At 45.3% G+C, this 27,950-nt stretch overlaps 1 protein-coding gene and 1 long non-coding RNA gene across 2 annotated transcripts; one reads left to right on the top strand and one right to left on the bottom strand.

Annotated features, from left to right (window-relative positions):
• The first annotated feature begins 34 nt into the window (after positions 1-34).
• On the top strand, positions 35-25,295 carry LOC111768413 (uncharacterized). Its single transcript, XR_002800769.2, has 3 exons — positions 35-129; positions 7,555-7,810; positions 23,506-25,295. It is a non-coding gene; the product is annotated as an uncharacterized lncRNA (long non-coding RNA).
• Positions 25,151-27,917, bottom strand: NUDT16 (nudix hydrolase 16). Its single transcript, XM_001495507.5, has 3 exons — positions 27,691-27,917; positions 27,332-27,601; positions 25,151-26,508 (listed from the first exon to the last, which is right to left on the bottom strand). The coding sequence occupies exons 1-3, from the start codon at positions 27,826-27,828 to the stop codon at positions 26,320-26,322; spliced, it is 597 nt and encodes a 198-aa protein (XP_001495557.2). The 5' UTR covers positions 27,829-27,917; the 3' UTR covers positions 25,151-26,319.
• Positions 27,918-27,950: the final 33 nt, after the last annotated feature.

Below are 27,950 nucleotides of genomic sequence, written 5' to 3'. Positions count from 1 at the left end.
GATGAATTGCAGCCAATGCTGTTGCCAGGCAACGGGAGAGCGCTGAGAACAATGGGCACTTGCAGATCAAGGCCTCCGCCAGAGGGACCCCAGCTTCCCCAGCCCGGCCCCTTGCTAGCACAAGACGAGGTGGGTGCAGTATTGCTGGAGCTTCCGGTTTTCTAAAAGATGCCAGAACTGTGGATTTGTGTGTGTGTGTGTGTGTAAGAGAACTCTCAATTTTTAAGTATCAGAACTACTTCAAAGTTTAAAAAAAATACTCTGTGAGGGAAAAAAGAAAAGAAAAATAAGATCTATAGGTCAAAACTGGCAGTAATTTTGGAACTTCTAGCCTAATGTGTTTAGACATTAACTCATTTAATTAATCTTGTGAAGCTGATCCTGTGAAGTTAAGCATGGTTGTTCCTACTCTGCTAAGGAGAAAACCGAGGCTCAGAGAGCAGGGAACTTGCTCCAAATTAGTCCGAGATCTTGGGCCTGAGTTTCCGTACCTGTAAAATGAGGAAGGGGTGTTTTCTGAGCTCCCTGAGGCTGGGTGCAAAGGTCTGCAGAAATGAGAACGTGTGGTGGTTTTTTTTGTAGGAAAAGGATCCATAAGCTTCATCATATTCTCGAAGGGGTCCCTGACCCAAGCAGGGGGAGTACCAGCATCCCAGAGAGAATATGAATGGGGAATTTATAGAAGAAGGTTGTCAAATGGCCAAGAAACACGAAAAGATGCACGACTTCTCTGTAGTCAGGGAAATGCAAGTGAAAGACAGGAGATTAAGCCTCGCCTGCCCAAGCGCTGGTGGCTGCTGCAGAGAAACGGCCAAGGGCTGAATCAGTAATGGCTCCTTTGGGCTCTCCCGCCTCTTACTTGGAAACTGGTCACTCTAGGGCTGATTCATGCCCCCAAGTGGCCACCAAGTGCACGGTGGCTTCACAATTTCTTTGCGCCAACCTTCAAGGAACAATTATAAAGCTCAGTGTATCAGGATATTATTATTCAAGGCCAATTCTAGCTGTTTGAGAATATTTTTGTCATTTTGTTTTCTGAGGAAGATTAGCTCTGAGCTAACTGCTGCCAATGCCCCTCTTTTTGCTGAGGAAGCCTGGCCCTGAGCTAACATCCGTGCCCATCTTCCTCTACTTTATATGTGGGACACCTACCACAGCATGTTTACCAAGTGGTGCCGCGTCCGCACCCGGGATCCGAACCGGCAAACCCCAGGCCATTGAAGCTGAACGTGCTCACTTAACCACTGCGCCACCAGGCCAGCCTCTTATTTTTGTCTTTTTAATCATTTTATAACATTCTCTCTTCCTCTACCTCAAAAAAGATTTTTAGTAATAATCATGAAATGATACTAATGATAATAATGATCACAAAGAAAATGCAAACAGTAAATGCTGGAAAAATAATGATTGGTATTTCAAAATTATATGAATGCAATTTTTAAGAAAGGAGAAAAAAATTACCTACTCCATCTCAGTAATGAAGTAACATTATAGTTTTGTTTTTGAGCCTTCTGCAAATGTCAATAATTTGGTCAAAATTTGCGTATTCATGTTAAATAGACATCATAGCCAGCTCTGTCCATCTACCTTCACTTAAAGTTCATAGAAGACAGTTTTTATTCATTTTAATTTTGAAAACTTTCTTTCGCTCAAAGTAACAGACAAATCATTAGGAAAAGTCTTAACCATAAAGATATATTTGACATATTCATAAAAAAATCCCATTTTACAATAAAGTCCAGAAATTGCAACATTTTACACATTTGTTTCTTCAGGATTGAGCTCAGTGGTTTCAAATGTCTCTGCAGCTGAAACATTTCCAGTGAAATATTTTCACCAGATGATGATTTTCATCATCAATTTCTATTTTCTTCTTCTACCGAATTTAGAGAAAATGACTGGATAGTGAACACTGACATTATTTGATCCGTTGCTTTAGAAAGAGTGTCTAGTTCTTGGTGAAAATGATCATTTCAAAGATTGCCCTTTTGATTTCTTCTGGCAATATAAGACCAGCACCTTTTGTCATTTTTCCTGTCGTTCTTCAAAACTTGACTGTATTTTCTATGGGACTGTCTATTTCCTTACTTTTTTGTAGTTGTTGCATTGTTCGCAGCCTTCTCCACAATTTCTGTGCCACACCCTCCAAGAAACAATTTGAAAGCTTGGTGCTTTAGAATACATTATTCAGGGCTGATTCTCTTGGAAAGGATTTTTTTTGTCTTTTTTTGTCTCAAAAAAGAAAAATTGCATCCAGCTATCCTGGTTTATTTTGACTCTCCTGTGTAAGCACAGGAACGTATGGTACCACAGGGGCTGCAGACACAAGCTGCACCTGAAGTGAGCTAGAATGATTGAGAACCATTATAAATTATTTTTGAAATAAACATATGTGGTAGCTGGGTCTGTGTGCGTGGCCAATTGCATACTTTTGAAGTATAATTTGAAGCTTATACGTATTATTAAAATTCAACAATAACCACAGCAATAGATTAGAATTTAGGCCCACAAAAGATTTTTGAGGGGAGGAGTATGTTGTCACTAACATTGTTAGAATGGCCTATGTGTGGTGATATCAAGAAGCAAACTGAAGGGGCAGGCCCCATGGCCAAGTGGTTAAGTTCACGCTCTCTGCTTCAGAGGCCCAGGGTTTCGCTGGTTCCAATCCTGGGCTCAGATATGGCACCACTCGTCAGGCCACACTGAGGTGCCGTCCCACATGCCACAACCAGAAGGACCCACAACTAAAAATACACAACTATGTACCAGGGGTCTTTGGGAGAAAAAGGCAAAATAAAATCTTAAAAAAAAAAAAAAAAAAGCAGCAGCAGCAAACTGACTTTTAGTCAGTTTTAATTATTTTTTTACATCCTGTACATACAGCGCATCCTTTTATTGCTTATACCTTGGGCAGCTGCTCTCACCATGCCATCCTTGGTACGCCACTGTAGAGAGATACTACGCTTCAACCATAATTCTGGAAAAATCCAGAAGTGTGATAGCATCTAATGCTAGCCAGAATTTGGGGTGTTTGGGGGTAAAGGGACACAGAAGGGGAAGGAGAAGTCAGGATGCATTGCTGGAGGAAATGGGGATCATTCTAGCCTTTGGGCAAGAATCTGGAAATAGCTTTGAAAATTAAACACAAATATATCTTTCAATGCAATAACCCTACTGTTAGGAATCCATTCTGTAGAAATCAAAGCCTAATTCATGAGAAGCTGTGGGCAGCAATGTTTTGGGGCATTGTTTAAGGTAGAAAAAAGTGGAAAGAGGCTGAATCCACATCAAAATTTCATCATATATCTGAACCATGGAATTCCACATGGCCACTAATAAGATCTATGTTGGTTGACTTAGAAAGATTCCCATGATGTTTTATTAAGTGTAAAAGCAAGAGGGCTAAAAGTGTTTACCAACAACGACAAGGCCCTCTACATGTGAATATGTGACTTAAGAGCTTAGAGAAAGGCATATAAGGATTGATACACACCTGACTTATCAGGGAGAAGAGAAGGGAGGGGTCAATGCAAGAAAAAAATCAGCGGTAGATTAGAGAGAATAACAAAAGAGTCCCACAATAAAAACAGCATGCAAAATATCATTCCATTTACAACAAATTACATGTATTTGTTCATTGTCCCAGAGAACTATGAAAAAAGGCTACCAAACTGCTCAGCGCTGTCCACTGGAACTTTCTACAGTGATGGAAATGTTCTATATCTGTGCTGTCCAAGACAGTAGCCAGTAGACACATGTGGCTATTGAACACTTGAAATGTGGTCAGTGTGACTGAGAAACTAAATCTTTAGTTTTATTTAAGTTTAATTAAATTTAAATAGCCAGTACAGCTATAGACAATGGTTTTCTATGAGCAATAGAGTTGCAGTTTATTTGTATTTTCTTTTTTCCACTCTTCTATAGTGTTTGAATGTTCTATGATGAATAGTTATTATATGATCAGTAAAACAATTGTGGAGAAGCAGTATGTGTACTGATGAAAAGCTCAAATTTAGATCCAGACAACCTGGCCTTCCTACTTCATTGCTAAAAATTTTGGACAAATTACATAAACCTCAAATTGCTTTCTTCATTGTGCCTCAGTTTCTTTACCAGTAAAATGGGCATGATCGTAGTACCCATGTCATGGGTTTATTTGTGAGGATTAAGTGAATTTATCCATATAAAGTATTTAGAATAATTCCTAGCACATCATGTTTGATAAGTATCTGCAAATATAAATATTATTGGTTGTACTTGTCAAGGGTCTTAGTTGCAAGTAATAGAAGACTCTGGCTATGGAATTACTACATAGATACCGGTGGACTCACAAAAATGTTCAGAAGTCTGGAGGATCAGTTTCAAGGCCTAAAGGGCAGACCCCAGATGATTCCTCCCTACTGGTTCTGATGAAGAAGCCACTGAGGCCAAATATGTTGTTTGAGGGAAATTGCTTCCCTTCTGTTCCTGAGTGAAAGTCCTGCCTGAGTGTATCAGATTGGCAGGGGCTAGATCACATGTCTGGACCCTAGCTGCAAGGGAGTCTGGGAAAGCAAGACCTCCACATAGCACTTTAAGCTTCATTCAGGGAAGTGGCCATAAAATGGAGGGCTCCCCCAAATAAAAAGGATTTCATGTGCTGGGCAGTCAGAAACAAAGATTAAAAATATACAACAAATGCTGTTTAAATCTAGCAAGGCTGGGGATAGAGGGGGGAACAAATGCAAAATTTTCAAGTAGATCTGGATTCTGGACTCATTGGTTCAATGCAGCTTTGCAACTCTCAGAGGTAATTGTAACTCTCTGGACCCTGGTTTTCATATCTGTGAAATAAAAATGTTGAATCAGATGATATGTCTGGACATTGGCAGCTGTAAAATGCCTCATTCTCTGATAATCTCTGTGCCTGACATGACTTGAAAACAAAAGACATCAAGAAGATCCTGCAATTATGCTGAAAAAATTATTTTGTCTGAAGTTGTCTCAGAAGTCATTTTTAGAAGTAGGCAGGGTATACATTTTATAGGAATTTTTATTCCTGTCTTTAACTTCCCAAAGCTGCACTGTTGGTGACTGGAGGAATTGAGAGGAGAGCCTAGTCTCTAGGCCTCAAAGCTGGTCCTCTCGTGCTCTCTGAAGTGGACCAGGCAGTCTGTAAAAGGGAGAGAAAGAGGTGCCATGAGGCGAGAAAGGGGACAGAAAAGGGCAGACTGCTTCTGGTAATGACATTTGGAACTCACTGGCTGTTTCCGTTTTAGCCACACTCAGAGGTAAGGGGAGAAGAGCCCCTGCTGTCTCTCCCATTTCCCCCATGAAAGCTGCTACACTCTTTCAGGCTTTCCTTCTGAATTACGATCACATAGTTTTAGGATTTTTCCTATTTCTTCTGAAAGTTTTCCTTTGAATATACAGTGTGTATGCACACGTCTATTTAAATTTTGCTGAAATCTCAAGTGTGATTCCATAGCATCTCCATTTCTTTTTCTGTAGGGGATGTCTCTCTTATTTTATAAGCCTAAGCCAGGGCTTCCCAAAGGTTTTCACATTACGGCACTCATAACAATGATATTTGTACAGTGGACAAGGTTACTTCAGATCCTGAGGTGACTGTGTGGGGGACTCCAGTCGTCAGCTACCCCAGTCTTGGCCCAGCCACCCTGTGGACCCAGGGCATCAACAAGGCTGCTACTTGTACCCCATTTATGGCTCACCAGTGTGTGAAGCACTCCTCAAGAAGCTCTGGCCTAAGCCAGTGGGCAAATTGGGTTTGATATACCAAAGCACTCTCCACTCACAATCTTCCAGGAATGGATCTGTTGAAGCATGGAATGGGTCAGAAAGGGTGGATATCAGGAGAGGGAACAGACAGTCGACTAGCCTGGTGTCATCAAGAGAAGAATGGTTAAACAAACGGTGGCATATTCATACAGTAGAATTTACTTATTAATAAAAAGGAAAGAATACTGATTCCACACAACCATGTGACTGAATGTCAAAAACATGCTAAGCGAAAGCCAGACACAAAAGAGGACAAACTGTATTATTCCATTTATATGAAGTTGTAAATATTCAGAACTAACCTATGGCGGTAGGGTGGGTGGTGGGAGTGGGGATTGGCTGGAAGGTGTATGAGGGAACTTTCTGGGGTGATGTTAATGTTCTTTATCTTGACAGAGGTTTGGGTTACACAAGTTTATGCCTTTGCCACTTAAGATTAGTGCATTTCACAATACATAAGCTTTATCTTAAAAAAAAAACCATAAACAGGGGGCTGGCCCTGTGGCTGAGTGGTTAAGCTGGTGTGCTCTGTTTCGGCGGCCTAGGGTTTTGCTGGTTCAGATCCTCGGCTTGGACATGGCCTGGCTCATCAGGCCACGCTGAGGTGGCGTCCCACATGCCACAACTAGAAGGACCCACAACTAAAATATACAACTATGTACTTTGGGGATTTGGGGACAAAAAAAAAAATCCATTAACAAATGTTGAAGCTCTGGCTAATACTAGCCATGCTAAAATGTTCAGGGGTGGAGTATACTGGTAGCTGCAACGTACTTTGAATTACATCAAAAAACTATGATGGAGTGATAGGTGGACAAAGGAATAGATAGATGAATAAAAACGTGACAGAGCAAGCGAAGTAAATGTTAATGTTAGAGTCTAGGTGGTGGGCATATAGTGTTCCCTGTACAATTCTTTCAACTTTTCTGTATTTTTAAAAATTTTTATAATAGAATGTTAGAGAAAACATCAATGAAACATTACTAATGTGGGCAATTGATAAAAATTATTTGCTGTATTCAGGGTATGGATGCTTTTGAGCATTTATAGATGCTAAAGAATTCTAGAGCAGGAAAGAACCTCAGAGATGTATTCCAATGGTTTCATTTAATGAATGAGGAAACTGAGGCCCAGAGAGGAAGCAACCTGCCCTTGGTCACACAGCTAGTTGGTAGCAGGCCAGGCTTAGCGCTACCAGGCCAAGAACCTTCTAGGTTCTATCATTGACGAAATGCCTCAAACTGAAGCATTGCCATCAAATGCATTTTAGAATCTTAGAGTTTTATTTCTATCTAATAATATATTTCTACAAATGATTATCTTTGGTATCTACCCAAGCAATTAGTTCAAATACTATTTTTTAAAGTTTGTAGACACTGGGAGTAAAAAAAGAATGAAATGGTACTTTATTGTAAGCGGCTTAATTAAAGTCTTTAGCTACTTATCTATTTATGGCTTTATTCTAAAGTGTCTCCGCAAAGCCCAACTGCTCTGGCAGAGCACAGAGAAATACAATTATTAATGACTATGATCATAAGCACTTCGCAAAGCAATAAGTACTTAGACCTTTGCCAGGGCTTCCTAGAAGCCAAAGTTTCATGTCAACATTCCTCAAAGACAGGCAACTTTAGAGTAAAATATTCAGATGAATTATCAAGAGCTATTATTAAATGCTTTTCAGAGTTTCTGAGTCATTACCTAAGAGAAGATTTAACTTAGGTTTAATTTGAGGAGAAAATAGAGGCTGAAATTTAATATTGTTGTTCTCCCTTAAAGAGCAGCCGTCCTTGACCACGTTTCCTTGTACTGCCCTGCCATCGCTCCTGTTCAGAGAGAAGTGGTCTTCAGCGGCGCACTGGTTCTGCTGTCAAACGAGAAGCGTGTCTACAAGGAATGTGTCCGGCCTCTTCCTATTTCTCTCAAGGTGCTGTATGAACATGGGTTGCTGGCTCCCTCCACCATCTGCCCCAGAAAAGCTATAGAAGCAGATGCAAGCACTCATCTGAGAGGATTATCAGCAAGCCTGCAAACTGTGAGAACCCCCTGGGGAGATGGGAGGCTGCTAGAGCAGGGACGTGGGAGGTGGGTGGCTGCAGCCTGGGGCAGAGAGCTGCCGGCAGAGCAGACAGAGAGGACGGGCTGAGGAAGCACGCAGTTCTACGCTGACCTCTCCGCGCCTGGCCTTGAATGGCTAGAGCCTCTTTGGCCACAGAACCTGCAGCATGCACGGGTTGCCGTGTTGTCAGGGTCTATAAAACGACTGCAAAAGACCCGCTGGGTGAGGAGCTGATGAAAACAGGGCTGACCAGCTGATACTTGGCATTCACTCATTCACCTCCTTGTCCTCACACTCCCTGGGATGGTAGATTTTAATCTAGGAGACTATTGTTCACAGGAGTCGCCTGGTAGAGTGCACCAGAGGCAATGGTCTGCGGAATTCTGTGGTGTCTGGAGCGATCTGCCCTGGGGCCTCGACTTTCCCTTCTCCTTATCCCTTCCCCTCACCTGGATGGATTCAGCTCTTCCTCACAACGCATCACCATGGGGCCAGCCCCGTGGCCCAGTGGTTAAGTTCGCGAGCGCGCTGCTTCCGCAGCCAAGGGTTTCGCTGGTTCCAATCCTGGGCGGGGACATGGCAGGGCTCATCAGGCCACGCTGAGGTGGCATCCCCCATGCCACAAGTAGAAGGACCCACAACTAAAAATACACAACTGTGTACCAGGGGGCTTTGGGAGAAAAAGGAAAAAAAAAATCTTAAAAAAAAAAAAAATTAAAGCAAGGTAGCTTAAAAGAGGTAGCTTAAAACGGGAAAATGAGTTCCAAGGCAAAATAACTGTCCACCTAAAGACGACAAATGGAACAATAAACATTGATTGGAACTTATGAAGCAAGAGCTTAAAATAAGCATAATAAATATACTCTAAGGAGGCTGGGGGGCGGGGAAATGGGGAGATGTTGTCAAAGGGCACAAACTTCCAGCCATAAGACAAGTCCCGGGGATCTAATGCACAGCGTGGTGACTGTAGTTAACGACACCATATTGTATACTTGAAAGTTGCTATAAGAGTAGAACTTAAATGTTCCTCACCGTAACAACAACAGAACATGGTAATTACGTGACTTGAAGGAGAACAGAGCTGAGAGATCAAGAAAAATCAAGTCCTAATCAGGTACTTTGAGCATCAATGCCTAAAGCCAGCTACTCCTGAGCTTTTCAGGTGCATGAGCCAATAAAATTTTGAGTGTGTGTGTGCACATGCATGCATGCTCAAAACCGCTCAGGTTGGGTTTCCGTTCTTGCAAACAAAGGACCTGACTAATGGAGGGTGGGGTCGGGGTATGATCACATATCACTTAGCTGGCTTTAAGCTCTGCCATTTGGTGATGCTCTGAACAGAGCATGCTCAAAGCACTGCCCCTTTCCGAAGGAGTTAATTACTTTAGCTAACAATTCACTAACGGGCCTCCAGTCTTTCCCTCCTCTTTCCCATTCTTTACTTGGCATTCTCCATGATCTTTCTAATGTAATACATACATGTGTACTCTTTAGAATATGTATAAATTATGATTCTATTTATATTAAGCTCTAGAAAATAAAAACTCATCTCTACTGACAGAAAGCAGATCAGTGGCTGCCTGGGGATAGGAGTGGAGCAGAGAGGGAGGATTAAAAAAGAGGCAGGAGAAAACTTTCACAGGTGCTGTATATGTTCACTCTCTTGTAGTGTTTATGGTCTCAGCAGTGTATACATAGGTGGAAACTTAAACTATGTGCAGTTTATTGTGTGTCAGTTATATTTCAACAAAGCTGTTAGAAAATGAAATAAAACTTATTGACAAAATAAAAAGCAAATCTGATAATGTCATCCTATTTAATATCCTTCAGTGATACGTTTACCGAACATTTGCTTTTCCAACTCCATGTGAATTGCCTTCCTCCCCTCTGAAGTCCCAAACCACTACCCCCACCATCCTCCTTTGTCTTTAGCTGAAGATGGTATTTAAGGTAGTGACCTCGGTCATTTTGGTGAGTTGCTCAGTTTTCCTGGGTTTCTCCCACGTATACGTGCTGTTAAATTTGTTTGATTTTCTCCTGTTATTCTGCCTCATGTCGATTTAATTCTTAGACCAGTGAGAAGAACCTAGAGTGTAGAGGAACACTTTTCTTCCCCTACACTGCCAACACATCTAGAAGCTGGGGAATGAGTGCTTCAGGCCTGGAACTGTGCGTCTGGGAAGCACACCACAGCCTCCACTATAAGGGGATAACTCACACGTAAGCTGAGACTGATGTCGCCTTCCTGATGGAACATTCCTATGGACTCCTCACCTCTGGGTATTACTTCAGCAGGGTTTGCAGAAACTCAAAAGGCCCTAAAGCATGAAGCTCAAACCTAAATGCCCTTAGACTCACCAAAGAAACACTGCAGGAAAACGAGACAGAAAGCCTGAAGGGCAGAGCCGTACGTTTGAGCCATCACTGACTAAGTAAGCTACTTAACCCTAACCTAGCTTCCCCATTTTGGTAACATCAGAAACATTTATTTGACTGGCTTCTATTATTATTTTGTTCCTTTTGTTCTTAATGATTATAATGTTATTTTGTTTAGTTGTAGTCAACATTTATTTGGCCAAAGTAGGCACTGGACCTCAAGTTACACAGATTATCTCATTTAATCCTCAAAACAACCCAGTGAGATAAATATCATTATCTCCATTGAACAGAGAGGTGAAATGAGGCACAGCGAGGTTAGGGACCTTCCACGTGGTTATACCGCTAAGCAACAGAGCTGATGCCTGAACCCAAGTCTACCTGATGCTGGAGGCTGAGCCCTTGTCCTACTCTGCTGCCTCTCCCCCTTTTACAGGGTTGGTCGAGGTCTCCCTTAAGTTTAGTGGTTAAGATATACTGTTGGATTGACAAATAAAAATGGCAAGTAATAGGATATATTGGAGTATATGAGGAAGCCATTTGGTGTAAACCTAATTCGGCCTGACCTTGTCTTTCCAAAAAGGCCTGACCGTGGCCGTTGAGCATGCATTGTATATCTGCTTTAGACATTCCCTATGGCAAGAACAAAGGCCCTTGAGATAAAGGTGCAACTTCCCTCCCCCTCCCAACGTTGGCATTTCTTTAAGGATTAAGCATCTTTCCTTAGGCTAGGAACTGATTGCTGCGCTCACCTGTGACCACCCAGCTCAAGACAATAGACTTGCCTCCTGCTACGCCCTCTGAGAGAGCAGACCCACTACCTGCTGTGTCCATCAAGTGCTGTGCCGACAGGGCAATCTTGTGACTATTGTGGGAGGAACATTTCAATCATATGTAAAGCATCCTCTTTGGGGGTATATAACCACTCTGTGTACCTCACTTCTTTGGTGCCCTTTCTTCCTTCAGGAAGAAAGGCCCCGGGCCATGGTCCTCAGATTTTAGCTCAGAATAAACTCACCCAAATTTTCATTTATAGATTGGTTATGGATTATTTTCATCGACAGGATCATCTATGTCCCAGTGATTTATTTATTAAATCATTCAACAAACACACCATATTCTGGACAATGTTCAAGGTAGTGGAGCTATGATATATAAGATAGACACATTTATTGTCCTCATGATTTCTCATAGGATGTGAGGGGCTTCAGAGAAGTAAATGGGCACTTATGAGACAGAGTAATAAGTTCTAAGATATAGAAAGCCCTGTGCACTAGAGGTGCACACAGGAGGGCTCCTAACCTGGTCATGGAGGTGGGGGGAGACAGTCAGTGAAAGCATCTAAGCAGAAGCCTGAAGCAATTATCCAGGGAAATGTGTGTGTGTCTGAGTGTGTGTGTGTGTGTGTGTGTGTAGGAGTGGAGCATGGGAGAATGTTCCAGGAAGCAAAAGGATGCAAATGCTTGGAGAGGACTCAAGAATTGGAAGAAATTCAGGATGTCTGGGGCCCGTATTTGGGAGGTTGGACATGGTAAGGGTTGCATTGAGACTGAGTATGGCCAGATGATGCAAACCTTCCAAGCCAAATTATAGAGACTCGATTTTACCCTCTAAGAATTGGAAAACCCCACTGAAATGTGCTAAATAGGGTGACATTATCAGATTTGTTTCTTATTTTGTCAATGTTTCATTTTGTTTTCTTTTTAACAGTTTTATTGAGATATAACTGATGTACAACAAACTGCACATATTTAAAGTACGTATTTTGATAAGTTTCCATGCCTTGCAAAGACAAGAAGATATGGGGAGGACTTTGATCAAACGGGCCTTGCTAAGTTCCTCCCTGTCTACCACACCTAGTCCTTATTATACATAGTTATCCACACTGATAGGCCTTCCTGGAACGGGCCTTCTATCTTAAGTTCTTTTCGGCAGAGGGGGAAGGTCAGAGCTTCTTCCTGAGTCTTTTGTTCTTAAAAATAATCAAGCCAAAGAGACATACTTTGGGACGGAAAATTCTGATCCCCTACAGCAGCCAACATTCAGCTGAGATGCCATCTGGGAATTTCCATGGCTGGAGAAAGCCACCTCACCCATAGTCACACTCTCTTCCCAGGAGCAGCTGTATCTAATAACTGGGTGACGTTGGGGTACAAAGGCCTGGCCCGCTCACCCCAATCAGAGATGACTCTGAAGGTCATTCTGGCTCCAGAACTCATGTGGGATTGGCCGCTGTTGTGGCTGCATAGTAGTTCAGCTTTTTCTTCTGCCCACTTTGTGCCTCAGAGCACTTCTCAACAAATGTCTTGCCTGCAAATCTCTGGCTCAGAACCTGCCCCTCCCAGAAACTGGACCTGTGACACCGTTTGAGTCCAAACAGCCATTTCTTGATTCACTGGACACCCCAATGCCCATATACCCACATGCCACTGGGCAAGCAGCCAATTCAGGACCCCGATGTCTTCTCTGAAGCTAAAACAAGGGGGCAGCAAAAAGTGTCTTGGAGTAGAAGACTAAAGGCACATTCCCACTGCCCTTAGGAATCTGAGATGTTGAGTTATATCTCAGGGCAAGTAGCATTTGGGAAAAAGGCCCTGAGTTTACTGACTGTCTGAAAGGAACAGGCTATTTAGGGTGGAAATGTGGGAGCTCAGGACACAGATGACTGGACTATTCTCACGAAAATGTAAGTTCCTGAGGTTAGGGATCTGTGTCTCTTTTGTTCACGACTGTGTCTCTAGCACCTCAAACAGTGTTTGCCGTATAGGAGGTGCTCAAGAAATACTTATCGAGTCGATGAATATAGAGTTCAGTGGGGGAGGGGTGGACAGGGAAGGAGGCAAAGCTAAAAGAAAAATGGAAAATGTAACAATTCAAGTCCCGAAGAGGAAATGAGGCAGTGAAGTTTGGGTGGTCAGACCATGAGCTGTGACCACAGGCAGATCTGAGTTCAATTCAGGCTTTGCTACTTATAGCTCTATGACTGCTGGAAAATCATCTAACCTCTCCAAGCCTCAGTGTCCTTATCTGTACAATGGGACTCATATTGAATAATGGGACTCTGTAGGTTACATAAAATGATTTAGATTTAAGTACCTGATACATAGTAGACACTCAATTCTTTGCTCATAAGTGAGCACATATGGTACATATGTACACACACACACACACACACACACACACAATCTCAAGGGAATCTAGGGTGATAGCATTTAGAATGCACCTCCCGATCCTCAGGAGGAAGCAGTGTGGTGCTTTGTAAGTTGTAGAAGCTCTGATAACATATTGGCTTGAGCGATGACAAGAATCAATGCAAAATGTTCTGGCCAAGCAAAGCCTATGAAATAAACTCGCAAGGCTACACCAGCCCATTAATTTGAGTCCTAACCATATTACTAATTTTATAGTCACTTAAGCAAATAAATGTTTTGAAACACCCTTTGGAGAACCGCCTAATTTGTAAGGGTGTTTTTTTTTTTAATTGGCCGTTTGAGATGTTGCTGCTGAGGCTTGAGTATTCAGCTTTGACTCCAAGGAGAACAGTTGAGCCAGAGAAATGAGAGGCCGTCTGACTCTTTCTCTCCGTCCAAGCATCCTGAACAACGAAAGCTACGGATACAAGATTGGCTGTGGCACCTAGTGACCGCGGTATATAAGCTACGAAATCCATTTCGAACTTCAAGCTCTCATTGCATATGGGGTAGAAGTGGGAAAGCTGCCCAGGAGAAACAATGGTTTCACATAAATCCTTCAATTACAGGGAAGTGTTTGAAATCAGGCAGAACAATATAATTTTCATTTGTGTCCCCTTTACACTTTGATTGAGAAAAATAATTATGTACTTAATTCAGAGGCAATGGTCTGCCTTCCAGGTCACCATACTGTTGGTTTGGACATTGTGGTTTTCTTCCCTCCCTCATTGAATAGCAGCCATGAAATCCGAATAGAATTGACCCTCACTTGGTCCAATTCCCCTTGGCACAGTGACTGACTTAGGTCTCCAAGGCCTAAGCTATGAGCTAGCTCATGGCCTTCCTCTGACCACAGGGATTGGTCTGGGATGGCCTAATCATGGCAAAGCTAAACACTCTTTCTTGGATACAAATAAGGGGAATCAGCCTTGAGATGGAGCCCTCACTATACCGCAGTGGAGTGTAGTGAGAGAATAAAACTAAGTCACTGAGACTTTGATCAAATATTCCTGAAATCCACATACTTCTCAGGTTTCCAGGTATATGAGCTAAAAAGGTTTAAATTGCCTCTTCTGCTACTTACAACAAAAACTTCATAAATAATACAATTTCATCAGCAAATGGAAATGTATTTACATTCCCAAAATTGTATTTGCCTTTCTGCATTTCATGACAGAGCGCTCAGCCCACAATGTCCTGTAGTGGCATGCATAATCAAGGTAGATGATCTTACTTAAGCAAAATGATTTTCCTTCGCATCTGAAGTAGAATCCAAATCCTGAATTTGCAGCTCGTACATGAGCAGTGCACAGCCTCTGTGAATGGTGAATAAGCAGTAAAAGCTTGGAAAGTCACGCAGAACCAGAATTAGATCTGGCACCCGCCTGGTTGGTCCAACATCAATGAGGCAATCGGACACGCAAAGCACCTTACCATCCATTAGTCAATGAAGGGGTCCGCAGAAGCTTGGGGTGTGCCAACAGCCTCTACACGGCCATCCTCAAAAGGCTTCTCTTTCTTGATTGTCATCAAGAAAAAGTAGATGGGCTTGTTTTAGGATGTTTGACATGAAGTTTATCAGCGAATTTACCTACCCTTTTCTACCTGTCCGTCTTGATGATCTCACATAATTAGTAAGCAGCATTTACTTACAAATGTCTCTGAAATAAAACTATGATGTAGTTTCCCACTCCTAGTAAGAAATTCAATCAGAACCACCCAGGTGCTCAAATCTCAGTTAAAATAAACATGAAGGCATGGACAGTTGGATAATTCTAGGAGCTTTTAAAGGTCTGTTCTTAGAAAGCCCAGAATGATGAGTTCTGGAGATGAATGATAGAATTTCAGTTATCAGCCAACAGGTGGAAGAGGATCTGAGACGTCTCTCCAGGGACCACTAAAACGTTATCACATAATAGTCAGTAAGGCTGGTCTTGAGTTCCAAACCTCAATATGTATATTAGGTAGGCTCCTCTCTACTGTACCCATCATTTGATGACTAGAAAGTGTGTTGCCATGGTAATAAGTTGCTAGGATACCTCCAAGCAGCTTTGTAAGCTTACTTTGTTCAACTCTGTCATATGGATTAGGAATCAATACATGTTTTGATTGGATGGAGGGAGGGGAAGTGTTTCTTTGCATTATTAGGAAGCCAAAGAGGGAGCTTTGAGATAATTTATTTAATCCTTTCATTCATTTTACAGATTAATTTATTTAAACAAACATTTATTAACACACACTATGTACCAGGCACTGTGCTAACTAATGCAAGATACAGGGCATCCTTGAGATGTTCACAGGCGACAGGGAGACCAAGGCCCAGTGAAGTTAGGGATCCTGCCCAAAGTCACATGACCATGACACTTGTAAAACAGACTTGAATGCCAGTCCAGTACTATTTTGCCACAATGTGAAAAAACTCTTTGGAAAAGAATTAATATGTATTAATATTCAAAATGAGCTTCTACAGGCTTAACTTTGATAAGGGAAAAGACTTTTCAAGAAGCATGCATTTAATAAGCATTTTGCTGAGTATTTAACTGAGTCTACTTTATGACCAACAAGCCAGACGCTGGAGATATAAAGTCGTGCTCTATTAGGGCCAAAAACAATTTAAAGGAAGAATCCTGGCCAGTGGGATGCTGCTGTTGTGAAGGCATGCTCAGGTTGCCATAGCAGCCCAGAGGAGGCGGGGGCTGAAAGAGCCCTGAAGGAGTGATGAGCTTTGAAGGACAAGGAGGCATGAGAGGGGCCCGGGCAAGTGGGCCTTTCCGGGAATGGACAGCATTTCATGTAACGAATATGGTACTAAAAAGAGGATCGGTGTTTCCCCTGCAGTGCCTGAGAGCTGGTGCCTGATACCTGTGGAGACCGTGTGTCCAGTTTCAAACATTCAGCTCCTTTGTCCCCAAAAGTTGGAGCTGCCTCAAAGATCACAGATTTTAGTTTGGGAAATGGGGTAAAGAAGCCAATATTTGAACAGATGTTAAAGTACAAGGAGCTAGAGTCCCCATGTGTGGTTCAAGTGGCTGAGTTATTCCACCCGAAACATTTGTCCCAATCACAAACCCAAATGCAGTTTTAACTTCTTCCACAAGCAACAGATCCATGAAGGTTCTGCTTATGCCTGTGCCCCTCTCAGCCAGGCAGCTCATCCCACACTGCCAGCCTGTCGTCTCTTGGGACAGTTCCATGTCCACCTGTGAACTCCTCCCCCACGTGGCTGGGCCCTTCTAGGCCCTTTCGTAGGAGACTTGAGGCTGGTCTGGTCATCAGTGGCATGAACAGGCAGAAGGCCCTCACTCTGCAAGCCTTGCACCTCAGAACCTCCTTCCTGGTCCACGCTGGGGAGGCCTCCGCCCAGCATCACGCCCCCACCAGCCCGAATAACGCCTCGAGCCGCAGCATTGCTTGTTCCCCACGACCTCACCTCTTCGTTTCCATGCTCAGCGCGGCCCTGTCCTGCTCTCTGCCTGGTGCTCAGGCAGCGGATGAGCCAGTGCAGCTCCATCACTGGCATTTCTGACTACTCAGCTCTCAGACCTTGCTACATCCCAAGGGGTATTTCTTAGAAGTCACTTATGACTCCAGATGCCTCCCAGGTGAAAAATGAGGCTTCTCCTCTTCAGTATTTCACACACTCCAAGACATCATTGACTGCAGCATGCATTATTATCTTACGTACCTCTAAGAAAGAAAAATGCTGCCATTAAGCCATACACAATGCTGGCTTATCACTTAGTAGTTTTTAAAAAATTTTCTATATATTAAAAAGGTTTTTTGACTTATTTAGACACAGGTTTTTATTATAGATCATTCTCGTGCATACACAGAAAGGAAATATAATAAATTGATTGATATTCCTAAAACTTCTGTACGGTGTCCAGCTCTTTTGAATAATTTTTCAACTTGGGGTCACAGGTGTCTGTATTTTTCTTCAAAACACTGACTTCTGTGTCATCAAAGAGACATGGTATTGCATCATTTCTTGAGTTATTCACATTCGTCTCTGGGATTTCTTCCCAAGCTGCTGACGTTTATTCCAAAAGTTTTCAGGCCGTGTGCAGTATGCTGCAATCCTCACGCTGGAGCCACCGTGTAAGCAGTCTGATGGCCCTAAGGCAGCCACGCTGTGCAGAAGCCCAAACTAGTCCACACGGAGCAGCCCTGAGACCATGTGAAGGGAGAGAGAGATGCCTGGCCTGCCCCCAGCTGCTCAAGCACCAGCCTGTATCTGATTCCAACCGCGGAAGATAAAATAATTGTTGTTATTCTAAGCCATTAAATTTTAGGATGATTTGTTACATGGCAGTAGTAACTAGAACCCACCCTTTGGGGATACGGTGCCACTCCCATGGGGGACAACTGGCCTAGGGTCATCAAATCCTCCACACACCCACCTAGAACACCAGCACCAGGGAAAGGCTTGGAGCTCAGAGACCACTGTTTCACAGACACTTGATGCTCAGAGAGATTCAATGCCTCTCCCTTCCCTATCCTATTCTTCATCATCCCTAAGTTCTAGAACAGAAAAGTTTGATAATTTACCATCTATTGCATAAATAAGGAATAATTTGAGTTAACTCTAGAAGTTGAAAAAAGGTCAAAGAGATGACAGTTAATTTCCTGTGTAGTTACACCCCAGCCTTCTCTTTGGGTCTCGGCCCTGGGATCAGGGGCTTCCCAGAGCGTGAGATGGCTGAAAGCTGCTTCCTGCCCCACTTCACTCCATCCTGATGGCAAGGGCTGTCAGGCCTCAACACACGGGCAGGACAGCTTTTGTGGGACCGGAATCTTATATAATTTGGGGAATGCTCTTTAAGAAAAAAAATCAGAAAAAAGAAACCAAAGGGAATGTTGATTATGTAAAATCACAACAAATTACAACTTTAAAAAACTGAAAAATACCGCAAACATGACAAAACCCATAAAATTACAATTAATTAGTTACTGGCATGCCTTTATAATATTCTTTCATACTTTTTGGGGGTTGCATACTCATCTATTCAATTTTATACTATCATTTTCTATATAGTATGAGGGAAATTAGTCTGCAAGATCAAGGCCAGGGGATGCTTCCCTTAGGAAGTAACATTAAAAATAAGACAGAACTAGTAAGGCAAGGGCGAAAAGGGTAAAGGGGGACATTTATAGGGTGACAGATGGAAACTAGACTTTTAGGGGTGAACACGTTGTAGTCTATACAGAAATCAAAATAAAATGATGCACACCTGAAATACATATAATATTCCTGGCACAGGTCCCATACCCACTCCTGAATCCTTTTCTTGTTTCTTTAGAGTCTTTTTTGGTCTGGGTTTCCATAAACTTACTGGAGAGGACTTACTGGGTTTTCTAAGGCCCAATATGTGACTAATTTGATAAATGTTCCCTGGGTCTTTAAAGGTGTATCCTCAACTTCAAGTTACGGAGTTCAAAATTGATCTTTTAGGCAGAAGTTTATTATTTTCTTGGCCTTTGTGCGTAAGCGTTTTTATCTGGAGTATGGAAACAACAGTGCCCCTACCTCATGTGGTCGTTTTAAGGACTAAATATGTTAATATCTGAGAAAAGCTTAGAGTAGTGCCTGCCACACAGTAAGCACCGCCAAAATGTTTAATTGCTGTCATCCTCTTTATATCCTAGAATCCGTAGTTGTATATGACACTTTATCTGCCAAGGACCGAGGGAGTGTATGTTAGTCTCCCAGTACTATTCTGTCAATTTCTCCTTGCATCACCAGTAGATTTTGCTGTATGTAATGTGAAACACACGTGACCATTGTGAATAATCTCTTGATGAATTAAACAATTCTTAGTTCCACAAAATGCTTCTGACAGTGAATTTTGATATTAATATTACGGCAACTCTTTACTTTTTTTTTTTCCTGCTTTTTTCTCCCCATGTCCCCCTAGCACATAGTTGTATATTTTAGTTGTGGGTCCTTCTAGTTGTGGAGTTCTTTACTTTTTGACTGTAATTGCCTGGCATTCTTTGCGCATCCTTTCATATTCAAACCGAATCAAATTGCTCTGGCATGTCCCTTGAAATAGTAAAATTTCATGTTTTTATCCAATCTGAGATCCTTATCAACTTCAGAAACCAAATAGTACTGATTCCTTTCCCCAGTAAAATTAGTACATTTTCATGTTTCCTCCTCCCCCATCCTATCTAACTTTTACTTGAATGATCTAGGAGCTAGCATATTAACCAAATTATTATTTCATTTTTACCTTATGGATATTTCCTCAGTTGGTAGCATTTGTATCATTCTACAGCCATCATTCACACAATTACTGAGCAGTAAATTTGTAACTAACCGCAGTTAATAACCACCTCACAGGTTTCTTATGCAATTTTCCTGCTGATCAGTTGTTTATTTCAATTCATCTTTAGATTGCTAAGAAACACCTTTGTTATTTTCAGATGGAGTACGTGGATAATAGCCATGCTTTTGCCCTTGAATGTCTATTTTGATAGAAAGGAAGTTTTTGCTATTGTAAGTGAACTAATCCTCCTACCTTACAAACGTCCTTGGAAAGAAAAACATCCCAGTGTTGTTTTTCAGTTTTCATCTTTTTTTTTCCCGTGAACATAGTGAGTCCTGCCAACCTGCAGGTTTGTCTCTTTCCATTTAGAATTTTCTTCTTGTTTCCTAAAAGACTGTTCATTTTACATGAGTCCTGTCTGTTAATATCTAAGACTTTGTTTTTCAGAGCAGTTTTAGGTTTATAGCAAAATTAAGAGGAAGGTACAGAGACCCCTCACATACCCCTGCTCTGCCCATGCACAGCCTCCCCCATATCAATATCCTGCACTAGAGGGGTGCGCTTGCTACAGCTGATGAACCCACTTGACTCATCATGATCACGCAAAGGCAGGTTTACCTTAGCGTTCACTCTTGGTATGGAACGTTCTAGGGGCTGCCTGTTAACATTTTTACTTCTATCAAGTAACAGTACTCTGGGTTTCCAGCATCTGATTGCTCTGTCTACCATCGTCTCTCTGGTCACTTTCCTTGTTTTGTACATTTTGCATTCTAGGTATTTTCTTAAGCTTGCTCTTCCTAACAGTGGCAGTTTTTCCCACGTTGATGATGCTCTTTGCTGTTCTAGTGTGATTTAAATTCTCTAATAGAGAGATCTAGTTCGTTAAATTCTGTTCTGGTGCTGCGGCTGATTCGGTGTCTTCGCTTATCTTTCATCTCATTCCCAAGTCCACGTTCCCCTCAAATTCCCTGAGCAAACACTGCTTCTGTTCGGTGGAATAAATCTTCCAGAGCATGTGCCTTATCATTTACATCCAGTGTTCATGTCCTTTTTTTGAACAGACCCCACATTGTCATTTCCTGTTTACTTAATTGGAAGCAATTCTTCCACTCTTTTGCCCTCAAACAAGCACAGGCTCACTCACCTGCTCGCCCCTCCCTGCTTCCTGGCCTTTGCCGGAATCCCCACCCTGGAATAAGTCCTGCACAATAAGAAGTTGTGGATTTATCAGTCTGCCCTTCAGCGGCCTTAAGAGAGTGGGGCACTGGGCCTGTGGGAAATAGCCGTCCTCACTGGGGTTTCTCCCAAGCCTCCTTGTAATTCTTGAAGACTCGGCCCAGGGCTGGTCTCCCTGAGTGGAAGGAGGGGGGAGGCAGGGGTATCTGCCACATCAGCTGGGAATGCCTGAGGAGCGGAACAGAACCCATGGGGGCAGGAGGGAGATTGAGTTCACACCTCTGCACCAGGGTGAGCTGGCACTTTGGGGAAAAGCCTAGACAGACTCCTTCCAGTCTGTTCCGTGAGGAGCTTCCTTTTGCGAGTCCTAGGCCCCTCACTAGTGTTGCTTTGCAAGTGTGAGAGATGCCTGCAAGGTGCTTTCATCTCTCTGCCCTTCTGGCCTCTGCCAGGCTGCCTCTCCCACTGGGGGGACATGAAGGTCACATTCCAGATGAATCAGATAGGAAGTGGGGGAGCAGGGGCAAGGCCACATGGTTTCACTTTCAGGGAGTTTTCTGTGGCCTGAAGTCCGTGGTGGGTGTTTCTCCTTTTCCTCTGCCCTGCCCATGCCCCTGGTCCCTGTTCCTCAGAAGTGACTGTGTTTCAACACAATCCCCCACCTCCTGCTCTTCTGCCCCCTCTGAGGTGGGCAAGGCCCAGCATCTGTTAGTTTGCCTCAAATTCTGACGCCATTCACCAATTTCAAAGATAAGATGTTTTTTCCTCTATTTTTTTTTCCTGTTCATTTGTCTGTTTGGCGTTGAAGGTTTCAAAAAAATCTGTTTTCTGTGCAATAAACTGAAACTGACAGAAAACAACCCTTCCCCTTCACCATTGCCCGGGTCGGTTACACTGAGCAGTCTCTGAAAGCCCAGGTAAGTGGGGAAGGAGGGAGCCACTCGTTCTTCAGATGTCTCTGCCTAAAAGCAAGAGCTTTGCCAGAAACTTGATAAGAAAGGAAGACTCTGGCTCAGGACAGCGTGGGGCCCAAAAGCATTAACTCAGCACCAGCAGTGGCGTCCTCAAGGAAACAGCACAGAACTGAGAAGCCTGAGCATCCTGCTGACTATGCTAACAAAGGCAGAAACAAAGGAGCCTGGGCCACTCACCTTCCAGGAAACGAAACGTGCTGACAAGCAGCAAGTGAGATGTGGACGGACGGCCTCAAGAACCGAGACGGTGCTGGACAGCGCCGGATCCCAAGCGCCCACTCATCTAACCCTCACCACAGGGGCCACAACCCAGGATTTCAGATAAGACGGTCAAGTGCTCGGTGAAGGTCTCCATGGCAGACAGTGGGGGGGCGAGGGTTGCTCCCAAGCCTCCATCCTCTCTTCCCCCATAATTGCTTTTGACAAGGCCAAGGAAATCTACCATGGGCAGCACGCCCCGTTTCCCGATCCTGCAGCAGGACGTAAAGGGCGAGGGGGAAAAACCAGAGGCTGAGCTCGTATTGCCTGTGCCTGCCTGCCTGCTGGGAAGGAGGAGGCGAGTGACATGGACTCAAGCCACAGGACGTGAACACTTTCAGACGGCTCACCGAGAGGGGGCCTACTGACTGGGAGGGTATGTTTGTGGGATGATACAGGGAAGTCGTGGACTGTCCCCCTCAACAGTCACCAGAGACATAAAAAATTAAGATTTGCATAAATGAAAAAGTAAGCTGACGACAGAAGTGCCATGAGGCAAGAAGAGACTTGTCGCTGGAACGCCCGGGCAGCATATGATGAAACACTGTGAAGGTGCTGTTCAGATGTGTGCCAGGCTGGACCAGAGTCCACCTGAGAGTGAGCCTGGTGCAGATCCGCCTAGACTGGCTCCGGAGGGAAGGGATCTGTTAGCGGGGCAATCATGGCGAGGTACTTGGATCTCTCTTGGCGGCAGGGTCCTCGCCTCCCTTGCAGAGATGAGCAGCAGGCTATGTGATATGAAGCACAGAGGAAGGTGGTACAGGCCATGCCCTGGGAGGCCCTCAAGCGTCCATCCCCTCCAGCCTGCCCTCCCTGAGTTTAGTCTAGATAGAGTTTACAAAAGGATCGGGGCGAGGTTAGGAGAAAAAAAGACAGAATCACTCACCTTTCTGGGGATCTACCTGATCTCCGCAGCTGCTCACCCGCCCCACCCCCTTCAAAGGCCAAGAACTGACACCAGGGCCCACGCTACTCTCTGTTGCCATGCAGACTGCTACTCTCCCCTCCCGCCTTCAGAAGCCCCTCTCCCCAGAGACCCCTGCTGTTCTGTCACGTCCACCTTCCTCTCCTGACAGCTGTCACTGGCCTTTGGTCACTCCTCTTGCTCACGGAGGATGGTGGCTCCTAGCTCGCACTACCTTGTCCATCTATCACTTTCTGCTTCATCACCCACGTGCACCTTGACTTTACCTGTGACTGCTCCACCTCTCAGTTTCAAAAACACCCTTTTCTGGCCCAAATGCACCTCCCAACCCCACACCATGTTGGAGTTCTACCTCATCGAGACTTCCAATTTGTTGACCCTCTGAAGTCATCTCCTGTCTTCATTTCCCATCTTATTCAGATTAAACCTAATACCCCGCTGTCCATCATTATAATTTCTCCTGTAATCTTAACTGCCTTGCCTCTCTCTCCCTTCCTTGTAGTCCTCTGGCAAAACCCCAACTCTGCATCAAGTGTCTTCATCCTAGCTGAACACCAACGAGGGGGGAAAAACATGTATGCGTGTGTGCGTGCACACTCCCCCGACACAGGTGAGTGCCTAGATTCCTACTCTAAACTGACGGTCTCATAGCTCCACCCTGCCCTGCCATTCTGCTGTTTCTTTAAACGCCAAGATGAATGACTACTTCATACCTTCTGAGAACATCCTCCACCCACATCCAGCTGATGGTCTCACTTCCTTTCACCAAGAAGAGATTCAAACTCCATCATCCCACCATTCATTTAGCCCTCCTCATCCTCTACACTTTTCCCATCCTCTCCTTGAGCCCACTATGCTGCAGGGCTGTCCCTCCTCCCATCCGAGGGCCCATCCCTTCTCTTCTGTGGACTGTGCCCTTCAGTAACCCCGCTCCCCCCTGCCCACACCGCCTCTCTCCACACTCCACCTCGACTGTTCCCATCAATACACACATGCTCTATCTGCCCCCAGAAACACGCCCCATGACCCCACAGCCCTCTCCAGTTACCACGTCATCTCTTCACATCCCTTTAGGACCAACTTCTCACACTGCCCACCCGTAACTTCCCATTCACTCAGTCTACCCCAGTCTGCCTTCCACTCCCATCCTTTGCTTAAACTGCTCCCATCAAGGTCAAAGAAAACCTCACGCTACCAAATCCAATGGACACTTAGGCCCTCATTTTACCGAAACTCTCATAAGCACTTGGGATAGTCCGCTTCCTTAAAGCAGCTTCCTCTCCACTCCTGGTCCTCTGTAACATGTCCTGCCCCTTCCCCAAACTCTTAGGGCTGGGCTTCCTCAGGGCCCCGTCCAAGTCCTCTTCTCTCTTCTCTCTCCCTGGATGACCTCATCCAGCCTCATAAATTACTACACCATCTTTATCTCAAATTTGTCTCAGCAAGCCCAAAATGACCTTGATTCTGTCCCCTGCAAAAGTTTGTCCCCCACAACCCAGGCTTTTCCTTCATCTACAACTTGAATAACTCAACACATAAACCAAAAGTCATCCTTGAATCCTCTTTTCCCTCTCCCTACGCTCTAACCAGTCCATCAGAGGTCCTGTCAACGACACCACCACCATCTCTCTCAACCGCATCCATTTCTCTCCACCTCCGCGGCCACCCTGGCCCAGATCGCCACACCTCCCACGTGCACTACTGTGGCAGCTTCCCGTCTCCCACTTCCTCTCCTCTCCCTTCCAGTCCGCACTCCACACACCACCAGCCCCTCACCATGGTCTATAATGCTCTGTACCATCTAGCTCCTGCCTGCCTCTCCAGCTTCACCTCCCCTTGCTTCCTGTAGTCTAATTATGCTGGCCTTTTTCCATTTCTAGACCATACTCTGGTAAACTAAAGATGACTGCAAATTCTTTGTTTACTCCCCTGCCCACCTCCCCCAACTGAGAAAAGGAATCCAATTCCCATAGCTTTGTTTTGGGATAATTTGTCAAGATTCTTCCTCAGGGCCTTAACACATGCTACTTCCTAGAACACTCTTCCCACACACCTACCTGGCTACATCCTTCTCATCCTTGACTTTAAATGCTCTTTAGAGGGCCCTTCCAGACCACCTTAACTAAAAGCAAAAATGTCATGGCAGGACCTGTACCAATCCTTTATTTGCTTCTTAACACAGACATAAATAAAGTACATAAGTAGACATCATCATTAAAATTATCACTTATCTTCTTCTCTAGAGCAGGAGTTGGCAAACTATGGCCCACAGGCTGGCTAGCTCCTTTATTAGATAGAGTTTTATTGGAACACAGCCACACCCATTTATTTACGTATTGTCGCTTGCTCCTTCTGACATGGCAGAGTTAAGCAGTTGCTACAAGGACCATGTGGCCCACAAAGCCTAAAATATTTACTATTTGCCTTTTAAGAACAAGTTTCCTGACCCATGGAGAGCAAGGCCAATGGCTCTGTCATCTTTAGACTTCCAGTACCTCATACGGATTACTTGTGGAGAGAAGTGAAGGGCCTGGAGGCCCAGCATAAGCCTTTCTTTACTAGGAGGCTCTTTTTGTCAGGGCAGGGCTGAGTCAGTTTCCTGATGTCCCCAGAGTCTAAGGGGTCCCAAAGATGAAAGCCCTGGAGGAGATGCACAGGACTTAGAAGTCTCAAGTTCAAGGTCAGTCCAAGGAGACCAAGCCATTTCCTCACTCCTATTCACTTTCAGGAGAAGAGGGCAGGGGGCTGGTTAGGACCCTCTGCCACCTTTCAAGGGTATACTGAAACCCCCAGGCAAGGATGCAATCACCTTCCGGGGGGAAAAAGGGTCCTCTGCTTCTCTGTCTCAACAAGCATGGGTGGGCTAGACCCTGGAGAACAGCCATGCAGGAGTGTGGGAAGAGACCTTTCCCTGGTCCAGACACTCCTCCCTAGCAAGGAGATGGGTATAGTGACATGCCACTTCCTGATTAAACTGGGGAGGGTGGGGCGGGGAGTGGGGGTGGGGAGGTGTCAGCTTGTGTGAGGGCACAGGCTGTCACATGTGTGGGGGCTGCCAGGTTGTGTGTGTGCAATTGTACAGGGAGGAGGCAGGCTCTGAGAATTTGCCAGGGCCCCTGGGATGAGCTGCAGATTTTTGCCCCTGACGCCGTGAGTTGCTGGGGGAGCCCTCTGCTCAGAACATACTGTACATACATCTTTTTAATCTGTTATCATCTATCAGGCCCAGGCCCAGAAGGGAAAACATTCCCTTTTTCCTCCCCCCTCTCCCCAATACCAGTGTCCTGAGCTCAGCATGGGTCCATGAGGGCTGCCTCTAGGGAGGGGCTGAGATCCTACGGCCTGCAGCCTTCGAGAGAGAACCAGACTCTACCAGTTTCAAGTCCTTGAGGGCTTCCAGCAGCTGCTCCCGTGCAGTTCCAATAAAGGAATTCTCCAAGAAGGCGGGCAGGCCTCCCACACCATCCCGCAGGGTATACAGGGGAACCCGCACCAGGCCCAGCACCTGTGAAAGGAAGGAGACAGGAGACACTGGAAATCCCGGTAGCTCATCCCAGCCAGAACTTTCCAGATCAGAGGCCTCACTCCTAATTACAACAGAACTAGGCCCAGGGACTCATACCTTAACATAGCCTAGTGGGCCCAGCTCTCTGCAGATGAATGAGCCAAGCCATGCTACCCTGCTCCACAAATGCGACCCCCAAGCCATGCTACCCTGCTCCATAAATGCGACCCCTTCCCACATCACTAAACCTGTAGTGGCTCCTGCCTCCAGCATGCATGCTTGGCCCTAGACCAGGAGTTCTTAAAATATGGTACCCAGATCAGCCATATCAGCACCATTTAGGAACTTTTGAAAAATGCAAATTCTCAGGTCCTTACTTCCCTCCCGCACTGAACCAGCATTTCTGGGAGCGGGGCCAGCAATCCTGTTTAATAAGCCTACCAGACGATTCTGACACCTGCCAAAGTCTGAGGACCACCTCCATACACAATCTGTCCCCCTACTGCCCTAGCCTAAGTGCCAAGGTTTCCCCACAAGGTATCAGGCCGAATCTCCTACCCAAGAAAAATGGCCAGGCTAGGGTCAAGGCCTGGCCATTATCAATGGGGAGCGGAAGGGAGACTTGGATGGGTGTGTTCTAAAAAGACAGCTGCAGAGGCCAGTAAAGGGGTGAGAGGGGAGAGACCTTCGCCGGCAGAGCAGGTTGGCTGTGGTCAGTTACCCAGATGAAAGAAGACCAAGACCCCAGCTGCACTGGGAAATTGGGGGAGAGGCTGTTGGGGGCAGGGAGGACATGGGGGTGGGGTTCCCGGGCTAACCCCACCTCCAGCCCGTGGTCCTTGGCGCGCGGTGCGCCAATCTCCACTGCAGTCAGCTGTTCCAGGGTCAGGAGCTTGGCATAGAAGTGGGCCACGACGTGCGGCCCGGACCCGACGTGCGAGCTGCGGTAGTCGGTGCGCTCCACCCGGAAGGCGGCCGCAGCCTCGCCCAGCTCCTCGCTCAGCTCGCGGTTCAGCCCATCCTCCAGGCTGCCGTCCTGCCTGTTCACCAAGCCGCCGGGGAAGCCCAGGCGCCCATCAAAGCGCATCTGCATCTGCGGGAGAGGGGAGCACGGATTGCCGGGGGCGCCCGGGGGAGGTGGCAGGGAGGGGCCGGGGAGTGGCCGGGCGCGCCCCTCCTCACCAGTACGGCATAACGCAGCGGGATGCGGCCGAAGAGCAGCCCTGGGTCCGGCGCGTAGAGCAGCGCGTGGCACGCGTGCCGCCACTCAGACCCCAGTGCCAGGGCCTCCTCCAGCTGGAGCCTGCGCACACCGGCCATGGCCCGAGGCGCTCCCCACTGGGGTCCCGACGACCCACGTCGTCTCGTGGGCGGGGCCGCCAGGACCAATCCCTGCAGGGCCCAGGGGCGGAACCGAGGTGCGTGAGGGCGGGGCGGGGCGC

The sequence above is a fragment of the Equus caballus genome, chromosome 16, assembly GCF_041296265.1.
Source record: "Equus caballus isolate H_3958 breed thoroughbred chromosome 16, TB-T2T, whole genome shotgun sequence".
Classification (NCBI taxonomy): domain Eukaryota; kingdom Metazoa; phylum Chordata; class Mammalia; order Perissodactyla; family Equidae; genus Equus; species Equus caballus.
Note: the sequence above shows the minus strand (reverse complement) of the source record. Positions and strands in the feature narration are given on the sequence as shown.

What these genes read in the sequence shown, in the direction of transcription:
- NUDT16 (XM_001495507.5), bottom strand. Translation starts at nt 27,828, where the DNA reads ATGGCCGGTGTGCGCAGGCTCCAGCTGGAGGAGGCCCTGGCACTGGGG. An exon ending in CGCTGCGTTATGCCGTACTG is followed by an intron (nt 27,602 to 27,690) that starts GTGAGGAGGGGC and finishes CCTCTCCCGCAG; the next exon opens with ATGCAGATGCGCTTTGATGG. An exon ending in CCAAGGACCACGGGCTGGAG is followed by an intron (nt 26,509 to 27,331) that starts GTGGGGTTAGCC and finishes TTCCTTTCACAG; the next exon opens with GTGCTGGGCCTGGTGCGGGT.